The following is a 14909-nucleotide window of genomic DNA, read 5'->3' as shown; positions in this document are numbered from 1 at the left end:
GACCTGTGAAATCCGAAAGGTGCTCTTTGGAATATGGGCCCCTTTGCCCACCTAGGCTGCAAAAAAGTGTCACACATCTGGTATCGCCGTACTCAGGAGAAGTTGGGGAATGTGTTTTGGGGTGTCATTTTACATATACCCATGCTGGGTGAGAGAAATATCTTGGCAAAAGACAACTTTTCCCATTTTTTTATACAAAGTTGGCATTTGACCAAGATATTTATCTCACCCAGCATGGGTATATGTAAAATGACACCCCAAAACACATTCCCCACCTTCTCCTGAGTACGGCAATACCAGATGTGTGACACTTTTTTGCAGCCTAGGTGGGCAAAGGGGCCCATATTCCAAAGAGCACCTTTCGGATTTCACAGGTCATTTTTTACAGAATTTGATTTCAAACTCCTTACCACACATTTGGGCCCCTAGAATGCCAGGGCAGTATAACTACCCCACAAGTGACCCCATTTTGGAAAGAAGAGACCCCAAGGTATTCGCTGATGGGCATAGTGAGTTCATGGAAGTTTTTATTTTTGGTCACAAGTTAGTGGAATATGAGACTTTGTATGAAAAAAAAAAAAAATCATAATTTTCCACTAACTTGTGACAAAAAATAATAAATTCTAGGAACTTGCCATGCCCCTCACGGAATACCTTGGGGTGTCTTCTTTCCAAAATGGGGTCACTTGTGGGGTAGTTATACTGCCCTGGCATTCTAGGGGCCCAAATGTGTGGTAAGGAGTTTGAAAGCAAATTCTGTAAAAAATGACCTGTGAAATCCGAAAGGTGCTCTTTGGAATATGGGCCCCTTTGCCCACCTAGGCTGCAAAAAAGTGTCACACATCTGGTATCTCCGTACTCAGGAGAAGGTGGGGAATGTGTTTTGGGGTGTCATTTTACATATACCCATGCTGGGTGAGAGAAATATCTTGGCAAAAGACAACTTTTCCCATTTTTTTATACAAAGTTGGCATTTGACCAAGATATTTATCTCACCCAGCATGGGTATATGTAAAAAGACACCCCAAAACACATTCCCCACCTTCTCCTGAGTACGGAGATACCAGATGTGTGACACTTTTTTGAAGCCTAGGTGGGCAAAGGGGCCCATATTCCAAAGAGCACCTTTCGGATTTCACAGGTCATTTTTTACAGAATTTGATTTCAAACTCCTTACCACACATTTGGGCCCCTAGAATGCCAGGGCAGTATAACTACCCCACAAGTGACCCCATTTTGGAAAGAAGAGACCCCAAGGTATTCGCTGATGGGCATAGTGAGTTCATAGAAGTTTTTATTTTTTGTCACAAGTTAGTGGAATATGAGACTTTGTAAGAAAAAAAAATAATAATAATCATTTTCCGCTAACTTGTGACAAAAAATAAAAAGTTCTATGAACTCACTATGCCCATCAGCGAATACCTTAGGGTGTGTACTTTCCGAAATGGGGTCATTTGTGGGGTGTTTGTACTGTCTGGCCATTGTAGAACCTCAGGAAACATGACAGGTGCTCAGAAAGTCAGAGCTGCTTCAAAAAGCGGAAATTCACATTTTTGTACCATAGTTTGTAAACGCTATAACTTTTACCCAAACCATTTTTTTTTTTACCCAAACATTTTTTTTTTTATCAAAGACATGTAGAACTATAAATTTAGAGCAAAATTTCTTTATGGATCTCGTTTTTTTTGCAAAATTTTACAACTGAAAGTGAAAAATGTCATTTTTTTGCAAAAAAATCGTTACATTTCGATTAATAACAAAAAAAGTAAAAATGTCAGCAGCAATGAAATACCACCAAATGAAAGCTCTATTAGTGAGAAGAAAAGGAGGTAAAATTCATTTGGGTGGTAAGTTGCATGACCGAGCAATAAACGGTGAAAGTAGTGTAGGTCAGAAGTGTAAAAAGTGGCCTGGTCTTTCAGGGTGTTTAAGCACTGGGGGCTGAAGTGGTTAAGGGAAAATAATAGTATTCTTAATACAGAATGCTTAGTAAAATGTGCCTTGAGGGGTTAAAAATTTTTAAAAAATGAACTCACCTCATCCACTTGATCGCCCTGCCGGCATCGTCTTCTTTCTTCTTCTTTCGGGACCTTCAAAAGCACCTTTGATGACGTAATCGCGCTCACCACGTGGTGACGTCAGCGCAGGTCCTGCTGAATGAAGATAGAAGATCCTTCTATCTTCATTCAGCTTCTACTGCCTGCTGCATTTAACAAAAAGCACATTAAATTCGGTGATGTGAACTTAACCTAACTTGGGTGAAATTCACTGAAAATAAGTTACATTCATGTTAAAAAGATTATTATAAATAAAAATACTAATGTTGATGGTAATTGGTAATAAATCCGTTATTTGCCATTAAGCCATATAAATATTTCCAGAATGTCTAGATTCCCAAAATGAATGCTCTCAGTATGGCTCATTATAGCGGTAGTTGGAGATAACCAATAACTGGCGTATAGAGTGTAGGCTCTTTTTCTCAAGCAGATGATTGGATGAATCAATGTCCTGATTATTGCTACGTACAAACATGTCCAGCAATCAGTCGACAAATGAGGAAAGGCTTGTTTGGCAGCAGCACATCTGCTCATGTAACCAGGGGATGTGCAGCCAAGAAATGCAAACTGTATGGGGAAGAGCAATTGTATTAAAGAAGATTGCTCCATTTAAATGGAGCATAAGAGAGCGTGAATCAACGAGCATCTGCCCGTTTAACATAGCCCTACTTACCATTGATCTCAAAGACTCTAACAAGTAAAAAAGAAAGAAACAAAAGACGCCGCACACTGAGGCTGCACATCCAATTATAAAAATAAATAATTTATTAGTAAACACAAAACCCAAAAAGTTAAAACCATTGTATACAATTACAACATTGTGTTTGGCTCAATGATAAGTCCAACACCACTGATGGCCAGATCGCAGTGTTCGCCAACGAACACATGCGGGCTGCCATCTTGACTTACAAGTCCCGGCGATGCACAGGTAAGCCCTTACCTGTGCCTGTGCCGGGAGGCGGTCTGAAACAAATGCAGTCACCGGGAGCAGGCAGTTCCGAGAACAGCCCGATAAAGGCCCCTGGTGACCGCATTTGTTTTCATACCGGCTGGCAGCACAGGCACAGGTAAGGGCTTACCTGTGCATCGCCGGACTTGTGAAAAAAGATGGCAGCCCGCATGTGTTCGTTGGCTAACACTGCAAACTGGCCATCACTGTCCAACACATATCCACAAACACCAAGTTCAATATCAGAACATAAATAAGACCGCCAAAAAGATGTACAATTCATAAATATGGCATCAAAGACTCATCGAATAAAGAGACGGGCGACCATGGTGTGTGGATTATATGCCCCACGCGTATCGCCAGTTCAGACCCCTGGGGACCCCTGGGTTTTGTGTTTACTAATAAATTATTTCTTTTTATAGTTGGATGTGCAGCCTCAGTGTGCGGCGTCTCTGTTTCTTTCTTTTTTGTTTGGTCATGTGTTGATGCCGTGGTTTGCACTCCTCCATTGAATGTGGTGTGCCCCCTTATTCTATAGTTTTTGTAAAGACTCTAACAAGTGTCTTTGTTCTCAATTGTTGGAGGCCTTTACTTGCTATTTTAGCAGTTGTAATGAAATGTATAAATCCATGCTGCACAGGCACATTGACTTCATAGATTTCGTTTTTGCTATTGTCTGTGATCTGTAGTACTACAGTGGGCACAGGTTGCATTGTAGTGGTTCGGATTATGCAGAATTTGCAGGTTTTCTGTTAAAGACTAACTGTTGTTTATTGTTTTTCCATAAATGAATTTTACAAGCAAATATACGACAGTTTATAATATATCCTATCATAGAAAGATTCATTTATTATTTTACATACCTATATAGCACTGACATATTCTGCAGCGTTTTGCAGACATTATCATTAGTGTTGAGCGCGAATATTCGAATCCCGAATTTTAATCACGAATATCGCCACTTCGAGAATTCGCGAATATTTAGAATATAGTGCTATATATTCATATTCGCGAATAGTGTTGATCGTGAATATTCTAATTGCGAATATCGGCACTTAGCAACATCGCTAGCAACCAATAGGAAAGTTGCCTGCCCCTTAGTGTTGATCGTGAATATTCTAATCTCGATTTTTTTTATCACAAATATATTACATTGCCGATTTTCACAATCAAGTAAATAATGACTGGAGATCACAAATTCTCGAATTTGCAAATTTATGGCGGATATTTGGCCAAAAATGTGGGACATAGCACAAATTTGAATATTGCCTATGCCGCTCATCACTAATTATCATCACTTACTGTCCCCAGTGGGGCTCATAATCTAAGTTCCCCATCAGCATGTCTTTGGAGTGTAGGTGGAAATCAAAGTACCTTTCCAGGCTCCTCTCCTGCTCTACATTCCCCCTAATTGACTCTCAATTCACTGCTCAGAGGCTGTCTGCTCACTGAAGGTTCAGATTACATAGAAGTCTATGGAGAGGGAAAAGGAAGAAGGAAGGGGATGCTGCAGAGAGATAGGGAGACTGACATAGACACTGCCGCTAATTTGTAAGTGATTTACTGTCTTAATTAACTGCTGGATTCAAATCCAAACTGCTCAGCACTCAGGTGTAATGTGCTATGTTACTGCTGCTGCTTCTGAGGGTGTACTACAGAGAGTTTGGAAGCAGAATTCCCTGTTTATACATGTCCTGTGTTTGGGCAGACATAAAAACCAGCTAGCCTCAACCCGCTAGCTCAGAAAAAAACAAAAATTACAGATTGCAGAGGGAAAAACTGCTAAAAATATATAACTTATTCAGAAAAATTACCTGAAAATGCAATTTCACTTTAAATCAATAGGAAAAAAACTGCTCTATTCCATAGAAACATTTCTAGGAATGTTTCCTAAAACATTTTCTTTAAAAATCGTGTGACGACAGGAAAACTGCATCACAAAACTTCCTTTAGCTTCCTTTTTTTTTACATGTCAGTGGTGCAGCTTCCTGTCACACCACTACTGCTACGTGTGAATATAGTTATATCGCCTTAGTCAACTGTGATAGTAGATTATAAAAAAAAAACTGTTTACAAAATAATAAATGCTATGGGTTCAGGATTAGAAGTTTGAATTGGCCTGTTATCTGGAATGAATGCTTGGATAAACCAGCAGCGTCTTTTTAACCTGAGGGCAGGATTGAGCTGCAGTTATATATATATATTCTAGGCAAGGTCCCACAGCCCCTGAGCACTTACATCCATCATACCCGGGTCTTGTTAGGATAGGTAGATGGAGGTGCTGATCTGGACATGGATGCACTTGCTGAGCTATTTATAGGACTACAGCACATAGGACGCTAAGTAGAGAAACTGTTTGTTACATAAGAGGCTTTTGTTAGCAGATGCTGATCACAATACCTTGTAGGAAAAATATACATCTGAATCAGATATGTAACCTGCCCAATGGTTTTCTCTTTAGTTTTGACAAAAGATAGTTTAGGTTTAAAGGGTTTTCTTACTATTGGAAGCAATGTCATATTGCAAGAAAGGGATTGCCTAGTTCAGAAAAACTTTTTTCATATAATGTTTTAGGGAATTCTGAGTTAATAGGGACATCCTCTGTTCACCATCTGTATCTTCAGGTCAGAGGTGGTTACAAAGAGACTCTATTGCCTTAGAGGACCTGTCTTATCCTGCATTACACAGATAATCTGTTGATTTGAGTGGACAGGGGAGGAATTTGTGATAATTTTATTATCAAGGGACCCTTCTAACAAGTAAGGATTGTGGGGGTCTAAAACACTGGTCATAATAACCCTGTGCACTGGAGGTTAATCCGCCTAAGTTATGCAGAGGCGCCGGCCTCTACAAAACTTTGGCGCATCCACCCCCAGTCTAAATGTAAGCCAGCTTCCTTGCTGGCTTAAATTTAGACCATTTTCTACTCCTACAACTGGCCCCTTCCCCGCCCATGCCAATCCCCTTTTTTAGACCTGGCGTGAGCGGGGAAAAGTTGTAGATTGCGGTGCAAATAACCTTTGTGCCGCAATCTATACCAGATATATAGTAAATGAACCACCATATTTGATTCAATTGACTAATCGATCTACAGATTTTTACTTATTTATATTTGGAGTGAAGTAAAAAGAAAAATCGGTGTCTGCTATACAGGGATTGTATTGCATGGGTTAAACTTGATGTTCAATGTCAACCTTAGTATGTTACTGTGCCATGTGCTAGAAGAATCCATAGCAGACAGGCTTGAGATGTTAGGTGTAAATCTGTGTGGCCAGCTCAGGGCAAGGAATTTTTGATGAGGATTTTGGTACATCACCATGCTGAAATCGGCTTCAGAACCTACATAAATGGATTGCCAGGTTTAGAAAAGTTAATTTTTATGTACCTTGTTAGGGAATTTTGAGTCAATTGACGTGGGTAGTGTTGATCGCAAATATTCTAATCACAAATTTTTATCGCGAATATCAGCACTTTGAGAATTCGCAAAGATTTAGAATATAGTGCTATATCTTCGTAATCGCGAATATTCTAGATTTTTTTTTTTATCAGTAACCTCCTTTCTTGCTTGTGGGCCAATGAGAAGGCTGCAATATTTTTGTCTGAGCTTAGCAACATCCCGAGCAACCAATAGGAAAGTTGTCTACCCCTTACTATATAGGAAACTCCCCAGCAGCCATTTTCTGCTGTTTTTTTGCAGTTTTGAGAGAGACAGCAGTGACATTGCTGTGCTCTGTGCTTTGTTGAGTCATTTACATTGCTGAGTCAATCACATTAGATAGTTAAGCTCATACATATAATATATGATAGTCAGTTGGAGATGGTCAGTGGAGGTTAGATAGTGATATAGTGTAGCTGATAGGTTCCAGTGCAGGGTGTTAGGCAGCGTGATAGGAATTATTGTACTGTGCATTTTCTCCAGTCTCAGGAAACTTCTCCAGCAAATGTGACCCACACCTGTATTGCGCACACAATACGCGCATATTACTTTGCTGATTTTCGCAATCAAGAAAATAATGACTGTAGATCACAAATTCTAGAATTTGCTAATTTATTGCAAATATTAGGCAAAAATTCTCAAAATATTGCGAAATCAATATTGCCTATGCTGCTCATCACTAGTGGGTACCATGTTCAAGACCCCCATGTCTTGGACAGGGTGAAGAGCAACTACAAGAGCACCTGTAGCTCTGGAGGACTTGTCCTGTCCTGTGTTAAACAGACAATCCATAGATATGAATAGACACTGTGTAATGCTCAGCTTCTCCTGTGGTGGTGCTATAGGGAGGTTAAACACTAACTGCCAGGATTTCCCACAGATCACAGCTGATCACAGCAATGGAACTATTTGTGATCAACTCATTATCAAGGGACCATTCTAATAAATAGGCATTGTCCAAAGCCGGGAAACCCTTTAACCACTTCACGACCGCCCATATGCTTCCTATGGGTGATTGTTTATCTCTGAATGGACGTTCTGGAATAGCGCTGTATTCTGCTGTACAGCCTCTCTAGTGGTGTATTTCTCCTGTAACAGGGCTACTGTGTCAGCCCCAGTTAGGCCTCATGCACACGACCGTATTTTTTTGCGGTCCGCAAAACGGGGTTCCGTTTTCCCGTGATCCGTGACCGTTTTTTCGTCCGTGGGTCTTCCTTGATTTTTGGAGGATCCACGGACATGTTTTGGTGTCCGCCTGGCCGTGCGGAGCCAAACGGATCCGTCCTGAATTACAATGCAAGTCAATGGGGACGGATCCGTTTGACGTTGACACAATATGGTGCCATTTCAAACGGATCCGTCCCCATTGACTTTCAATGTAAAGTCTGGAGTCCCTTTTATACCATCGGATCGGAGTTTTCTCCAATCCGATGGTATATTTTAACTTGAAGCGTCCCCATCACCATGGGAACGCCTCTATGTTAGAATATACTGTCGGATATGAGTTAGATCGTGAAACCTCATTTCCGACAGTATATTCTAACACAGAGGCGTTCCCATGGTGATGGGGACGCTTCTAGTTAGAATATACTACAAACTGTGTACATGACTGCCCCCTGCTGCCTAGCAGCATCCGATCTCTTACAGGGGGCCGTGATCAGCACAATTAACCCCTCAGGTGCCGCACCTGAGGGGTTAATTGTACTATCATATCCCCCTGTAAGAGATCAGGGCTGCCAGGCAGCAGGGGGCAGACCCCCCCCTCCCCAGTTTGAATATCATTGGTGGCCAGTGCGGCCCCCCCCCTTCCTCCCTCTATTGTAATAATTCGTTGGTGGCACAGTGTGCGCCCCCCCCCCCCTTCCTCCCTCTATTGTAATAAATCGTTGGTGGCACAGTGTGCGCCCCCCATTGGCCCCCCTCCCTCTATAGCATTAACAACATTGGTGGCCAGTGTGCGGCCTCCCATCTCCCCCCCCCCCCCCCCGATCATTGGTGGCAGCGGGTTACTAGCAATAGTACAATAGTAAAAGATTCATACTTACCTGGGAGCTGCGATGTTCGTGTCCGGCCGGGAGCTCCTCCTACTGGTAAGTGACGGTTCATTTAGCAATGCGCCGCACAGACCTGTCACTGTCACTTACCAGTAGGTGGAGCTCCCGGCCGGACACGAACATCGCAGCAGCAGGTAAGTATGAATCTTCTACTATTGTACTATTGCTAAGTAACCATGGCAACGAGGACTGTAGTAGCGTCCTGGTTGCCATGGTTACCGATCGGAGCCCCAGCAATTAAACTGGGACTCCGATCGGAACTCCGCTGCCACCAATGATGGGGGGGGGGGGGATGGGAGGCCGCACACTGGCCACCAACGTTGTTAATGCTATAGAGGGAGGGGGGGCCAATGGGGGGCGCACACTGTGCCACCAACGATTTATTACAATAGAGGGAGGAAGGGGGGGGGCGCACACTGTGCCACCAACGAATTATTACAATAGAGGGAGGGAGGGGGGGGGGGCGCACACTGTGCCACCAACGAATTATTACAATAGAGGGAGGGGGGGGGCCGCACTGGCCACCAACCTATTATTACAATAGAGGGGGGGGGGCCGCACTGGCCACCAATGATATTCAAACTGGGGAAGGGGGGGAGGGTCTGCCCCCTGCTGCCTGGCAGCCCTGATCTCTTACAAAGTGAAAACTCAGCTTTGAAAAAGCTTTTATGCAGACGGATCTTCGGATCCGTCTGTATAAAAACTAACCTACGGCCACGGATCACGGACACGGATGCCAATCTTGTGTGCATCCGTGTTCTTTCACGGACCCATTGACTTGAATGGGTCCGTGAACCGTTGGCCGTGAAAAAAATAGGACAGGTCATATTTTTTTCACGGCCAGGAAACACGGATCACGGATGCGGCTGCAAAACGGTGCATTTTCCGATTTTTCCACGGACCCATTGAAAGTCAATGGGTCCGCGAAAAAAAACGGAAAACGGCACAACGGCCACGGGTGCACACAACGGTCGTGTGCATGAGGCCTTACAGGAGAAATCAATAGTGAAAAAAAAAAAGTTAAGTTAAATGTCCCCCAGAGGTCTTGTATGACCTTATGGGGGATGCAAAGTGTAAAATAAAAAAAAATAAAAATGAAGTGTTTTATAAAAAGAATAAAAAAAAGGTTTCACATATAAAAAAAAATTCCCCAATTAAGTAATAAAAAGAAATATTAAAAATAGAAAAAAAAAATAAACAAAATAGACATATTTGGTATTGCCGTGTCTGTGACGGCTGGCTCTATAAATATATCACATGATCCACACTGTCCCATAAACACCATTAAAAAAAACTGCCACCTTACATCACAAAAAATTGCTACACCAAGCGATCAAAAAGGCGTATGCCCTGAAAATAGTACCAATCAAACTGTCACCTCATCCCACAAAAAATGAGAACCTACCTAAGATAATCGGTCAAAAAATAGAAAACTATGACTCTCAGACAATGGAGACACTAAAATATATATTTTTTTTGCTTCAAAACTGCTATTATTGTGTTAAAGTGAAATAAATTAGACATGTTCGGTATTTCCGCGTCTGTAACAACCTGCTCTATAAAAATATCACAGGACCTAACCCCTCAGATGAACACCGTAAAAAAAAAAAAAAAAAACTGTGCCAAAAAAGCCATTTTTTGTCGCCTAACATCACATAAAGTGCAACACCAAGCGATCAAAAAGGCTTATGCCACCCAAAATAGTACCAATCAAACTGTAACCTCATCCTGCAAAGAATGAGATGCTAACTAAGACAATCGGTCAAAAAATAAAAAAGCTATGGCTCTTAGACTATGGAGACACTAAAACAATTTTTTGGTTTCAAAAATGCTATTATTGTGTAAAACTTAAATAATAAAGAAAAAGTATACATATTAGGTATTGTCATGTCCGTAACGATCTGCTCTATTAAAAGGTCACATGACTTAACCCCTCAGGTGAACGCTGTAAAAATAAATAAATAAAAACTGTGCTAAAACAACCAATTTTTTGGTCACCTTGCACCATAAAGTGTAATAATGAATGATCCAAAAAATCATATGTACCCAAAAATGGTACCAATAAAAACATCAACTCTTCCTGAAAAAAACGAGCCCCTGCACAAGACGATCAGCAGAAAAATAAAAAAAAGATGGTGTTCAGAAAATGAAGACACAAAAACATAATTTATTTTTCAAAAACGCTTTATTATGTAAAGCTGAAACAAACAAAGAAAGTAGACATATTTGATATCATTGTGTCCGTAACAACCTGCTCTATAAAAATAGCACATGATCTACCCTGTCAGATGAAAAAAAAAAAACTGTGTCAAAAATCCCCAAAATAGTACCAATAAAACTGGCATCTTATCCCATAGTTTCCAAAATGGGGTCACTTTTTGGGAGTTTCTACTGTAAGGGTGCATCAGGGGGGGCTTGAAATGGGATATGGCATCTAAAAACCAGTTCAGCAAAATCTGCCTTACAAAAACCATATGGTGCTGCTTTTCTTCTGCGCCCTTCCGTGTGGCCTTACATCAGTTTATGACCACATGTGGGGTGTTTATGTAAACCTCAGAATCAGGGTAATAAATATTCAGTTTTGTTTGGCTGTTAACCCTTGATGTCTTAAAGAAAAAAATTGATTAAAATTAAAAATCTGCCCAAAAAGTTAAATTTAGAAATTTCATCTCCATTTTTCTTTAATTCTTGTGGAATACCTAAAGGGTTAACAAAGTTTGTAAAATCTGTTTTAAGTAACTTGAGGGGTGTAGTTTCTACAATGGGTCATTTATGGGGGTTTCCACTATGTAAGCCTCACAAAGTGACTTCACAACTGAACTGGTCTTTATAAAAGTTGACTTTGGAAATTTTCCTAAAAATTTCTAAAATTGCTTCAAAAATTCTAAACCTTCTATCGTCCTAAAAAAAAAAATGACATTACCAAAATGATGCCCACATAAAGTAGATATATGGGGAATGTTTATTAATGAATATTTTATGAGGCATCACTATCTGTCTTAAAAGCAGAGAGATTCAAATTTAAAGAACAGTGAACTTTTTCAAATTTTCATTAACTTTTGGATTTTTTTTTTATAAATAAAGGTACTGGTAAAACATATTGACTCAAATTTACCATTAACATGAAGTACAATATGTCACAAAAAAACAATCCCTGAATGGCTTGGATAAGTAAAAGCATTCTAAAGTTATTACCACATAAAGTGACACATGTCAGATTTGCTCAATTAGGCCTGGTCAGGAAGGGGGTAAATGGCCCAGTCTGGAAGTGGTTAACATAAACATGTCTTTGCTTTTAATGGGAATCCATATAGTAGATACTAAAATATCCATTAAAGGGGTTGTACACTAATTTCCCCTCAGAGTGGTGGGAACCGCGTTGGTGATCATACCTACCTGATCTCTGGCGTTGAGTCCCAGCTCGTCCTCCACTGATTATATTGGATCCCTCCATGTAAATGTCCAGTTTGATGCCACTGCAGCCAGTGACTGGCCACAACTTTAATCTGGCCACAGTGTTAAAGTACTCAAGCAAGCTTACAAGGCTGGGACCCAGCACTGGAGATCAGGTACGTATGATAACCAATGCAGTCTGAGAGGTCTGGAAATTAGTGCACAACCCCCTTTAAATTAGGATAATCCAAGGAAGGTTTCCACTGCAGTTCCAACTGCATATCATCTCAGAGGGTCAGCCACAGATTGTTTCCTCGAGATCCACAGGCAAAACATACAGGAATTTTGGTCTGAGTAAAATGTAAGGTTGATCGTTGTTCACTGTAATTATAGGACGTCAACATGGGGTCCCCGTGGTCTGCACCTATGAAGGGACCTCTCTATGATCTTTTCTATAATTTCATAATTCTTCATGGACTCTTTTAAATTTTAGTCGTCATTTCATTCCTGTTTAACTGTACCTTGGCTTTTATTTTTGGAAGTAGTGATGCTCTTTGACCATTCTTTCATGTTTCCGTGATTTGTGAATTTATCCCGTCTAGGAACGATGGCATAATGGAATTGTCGAAATCACCAGAGAGGAGGAATTGACTGTGAATGAATTTGAAGGTGCAGAATTGACTGATCAGGTGCAGATCAATAATGACTTGCAAACGGAATACGAGGAAGAGGATGAATCCATATTAGCTAAAAACGACACTGATACCAATGATGGGTTAGACAATGACACCAGCCTCGCAAGTGACTCAGATAGTGACCAGAAGAGTGATGAGTCCACTAAAGTCATGACCTCTGGTCTTTTAACCAAAGATGAAAGTATTCTCCCGGTGAGCTTCACATTTCTACCTTTTCTCCAGTATTTCATGTTTTATCTTATATTGATTCATTAATCAAGGCGTTGTGTAATATAAATCAGTATTATGTTGCATGGTTTCTGACTTAATGATAAATTACATTAAAGGGAGTCTCAACCTTAATAGTTTCTGACTAGTTAGTGGGTCAAAAAGTGACTCTGGGAGCCTAGAAAGCCCTGAGAGAATGTGACCCAGCTCTGTAGAGAAATGGGCATGTAGGTATCCCTACAATGAAATCACTGGAAGTTACTGCAATCTATGATTCTTCTCATTCAAAAGTCTTCATACTTTCCATTACTAATAATTGAACGATTAAGCATCAGGAAATGACTGGTGGGACACAGTAGCTAAAGAGGATTTGCACCCAACATGTAAGATGGCTACAAGTTAGTGAATAAGAAGGAATGGTAGCATTGCTTACAAAGATATTGGATTTTTTCTTATTTGTTACGGTAGCCAGCTAAAAGAGAAAGATGAAGCAGGTTGGCAAAACACATGAGGTGTGGTGTGTATTAGCCATGACACTTGCCTTTCTATGCACCCTATGTTGATAACTGGCTGTATGCATGCAAACATTGTAGTTGGTACTGGTGTCAGTAAATCATTGATGCTGGTTTAGTCTTACATACTTACTACTTGTACCCTCGAGTTTTTATGGTGCATTGCACTACATTTTTATTTTTTTATTTTTTTTTTACTTGTTTTGATTAATATTTTTAGATATGCATGGTGTGGTCTAGCACTTATTGCATCTAGATGTTGTTTTTTAGGTGAGTTTATGACCTTACAGTGTCTTTTGAAGGATGTTTTGGTGTTGGTCTTACATTAAAGAATAGTAAGCATGCCAAACATTGCACACCATACAAGGCATGACACACAATAAAATATAGCATCTTTTTACTAACACAATAGCAGCTTTATATACTCCATTTTAAAAAACACAAAAAATAGTGTCCTCTCACAAACTATTACTTCTATAGGTTGGCTCTTCGAGCCAACCACAAATTTAGGGGAGGTGGCATGTGTTCAGATTTATACTTCATGATATTACTTTATTATTTATATATGATATTGTAATTCTTCTTTTCAGCCTCTGAGACTGCCCCCAACTCCACTCACTGTGCCCCCTTCTTTCAAGTTCCCGCTGGATAGATGTATGTCACTACCTCTTTCTCAGAGCACTCCATCTGGACTTGATCAAGTTGGATGGATAAAAAAGAAGCTAATGAGCACAGGTTAGTAAAGTAAATGAGGTGTGGTCATGGCAATAATATCTGGGGGACACCTACAGCACGTTTGAGCTAACATGGGACTGAGGCAAAATATTTGGAAGATGGGGGCTAAAATCTGGCAAGAAATGCACATCTGAAGTATATATTGGCCAAACCTGCTGATTTTGGCGGAGCAATGATATAGTGTTTGTGGGGCCTCCCAATTAGGATTTTAACAAATGTGATCATTTTGCTGCCTTGGGAGGTTTATAGCATCAGCCTCTCTCCCTCTTCTGTCCAGGACACATGCATATGTATGGGGAAGGGGTCACATGAGATAGCTTTTGGATGATAAAGCGTTTAGTCTACAGGTATCTTGTGTAAGGCCAGACTTAGACTCTTAGAGGAGCAGGTTGTGTTTAATATGCATATGTTTATTTTAGTAGAGGATGATCTTGGATCGAAGACTCTGGAGGTTCGTAGAGACAGCAGGAAGGGGAGGAGGTGGAAGCCTATAAATATTGAGTCCCATCAACTTCCAGTGCACCAGGTATGAGGTTTTATGCATCCTGTTTTTCATGTATGTATGATTGATCTTTATAATCTTCATGAAGCAAAAGTTCTAGAAAAGGAAAGGGCTACTAAAACCTTGCCAACCATGTAGATTCTGTTGAAATTATCAATAATTCTATTCATATACTGTATGTGTAAGCATGCTCTAGTCTTCACACCATTATGAATAGTTAGATACAGGTTGGTACTTACTGTCATACCTTAAGAAATATGTGCTACTAAACATGATGCATATTGTCATATATTCATATTTTATGTGAATGTTGAGTTTTTCCTACAAAATTAGCTCCACACTGGTATGGCCAGATGAAGATTTCCAGTC

General features: G+C 40.4%; 1 protein-coding gene across 1 annotated transcript in view; it reads left to right on the top strand.

The window, feature by feature from the left end:
- The window catches only part of ARHGEF9 (Cdc42 guanine nucleotide exchange factor 9), a 400716-nt gene that overhangs the window by 87469 nt on the left and 298338 nt on the right, over positions 1-14909 (top strand). Inside the window, exons 3-5 of the mRNA XM_040442123.1 lie at positions 12492-12776; positions 13894-14038; positions 14458-14564. Coding sequence (XP_040298057.1) covers positions 12492-12776; positions 13894-14038; positions 14458-14564 — 537 coding nt within the window. The remainder of the gene's footprint in view (positions 1-12491; positions 12777-13893; positions 14039-14457; positions 14565-14909) is intronic.

This window comes from Bufo bufo, chromosome 8, assembly GCF_905171765.1.
Source record: "Bufo bufo chromosome 8, aBufBuf1.1, whole genome shotgun sequence".
In the NCBI taxonomy this organism is placed as follows: Eukaryota; Metazoa; Chordata; class Amphibia; order Anura; family Bufonidae; genus Bufo; species Bufo bufo.
Note: the sequence above shows the minus strand (reverse complement) of the source record. Positions and strands in the feature narration are given on the sequence as shown.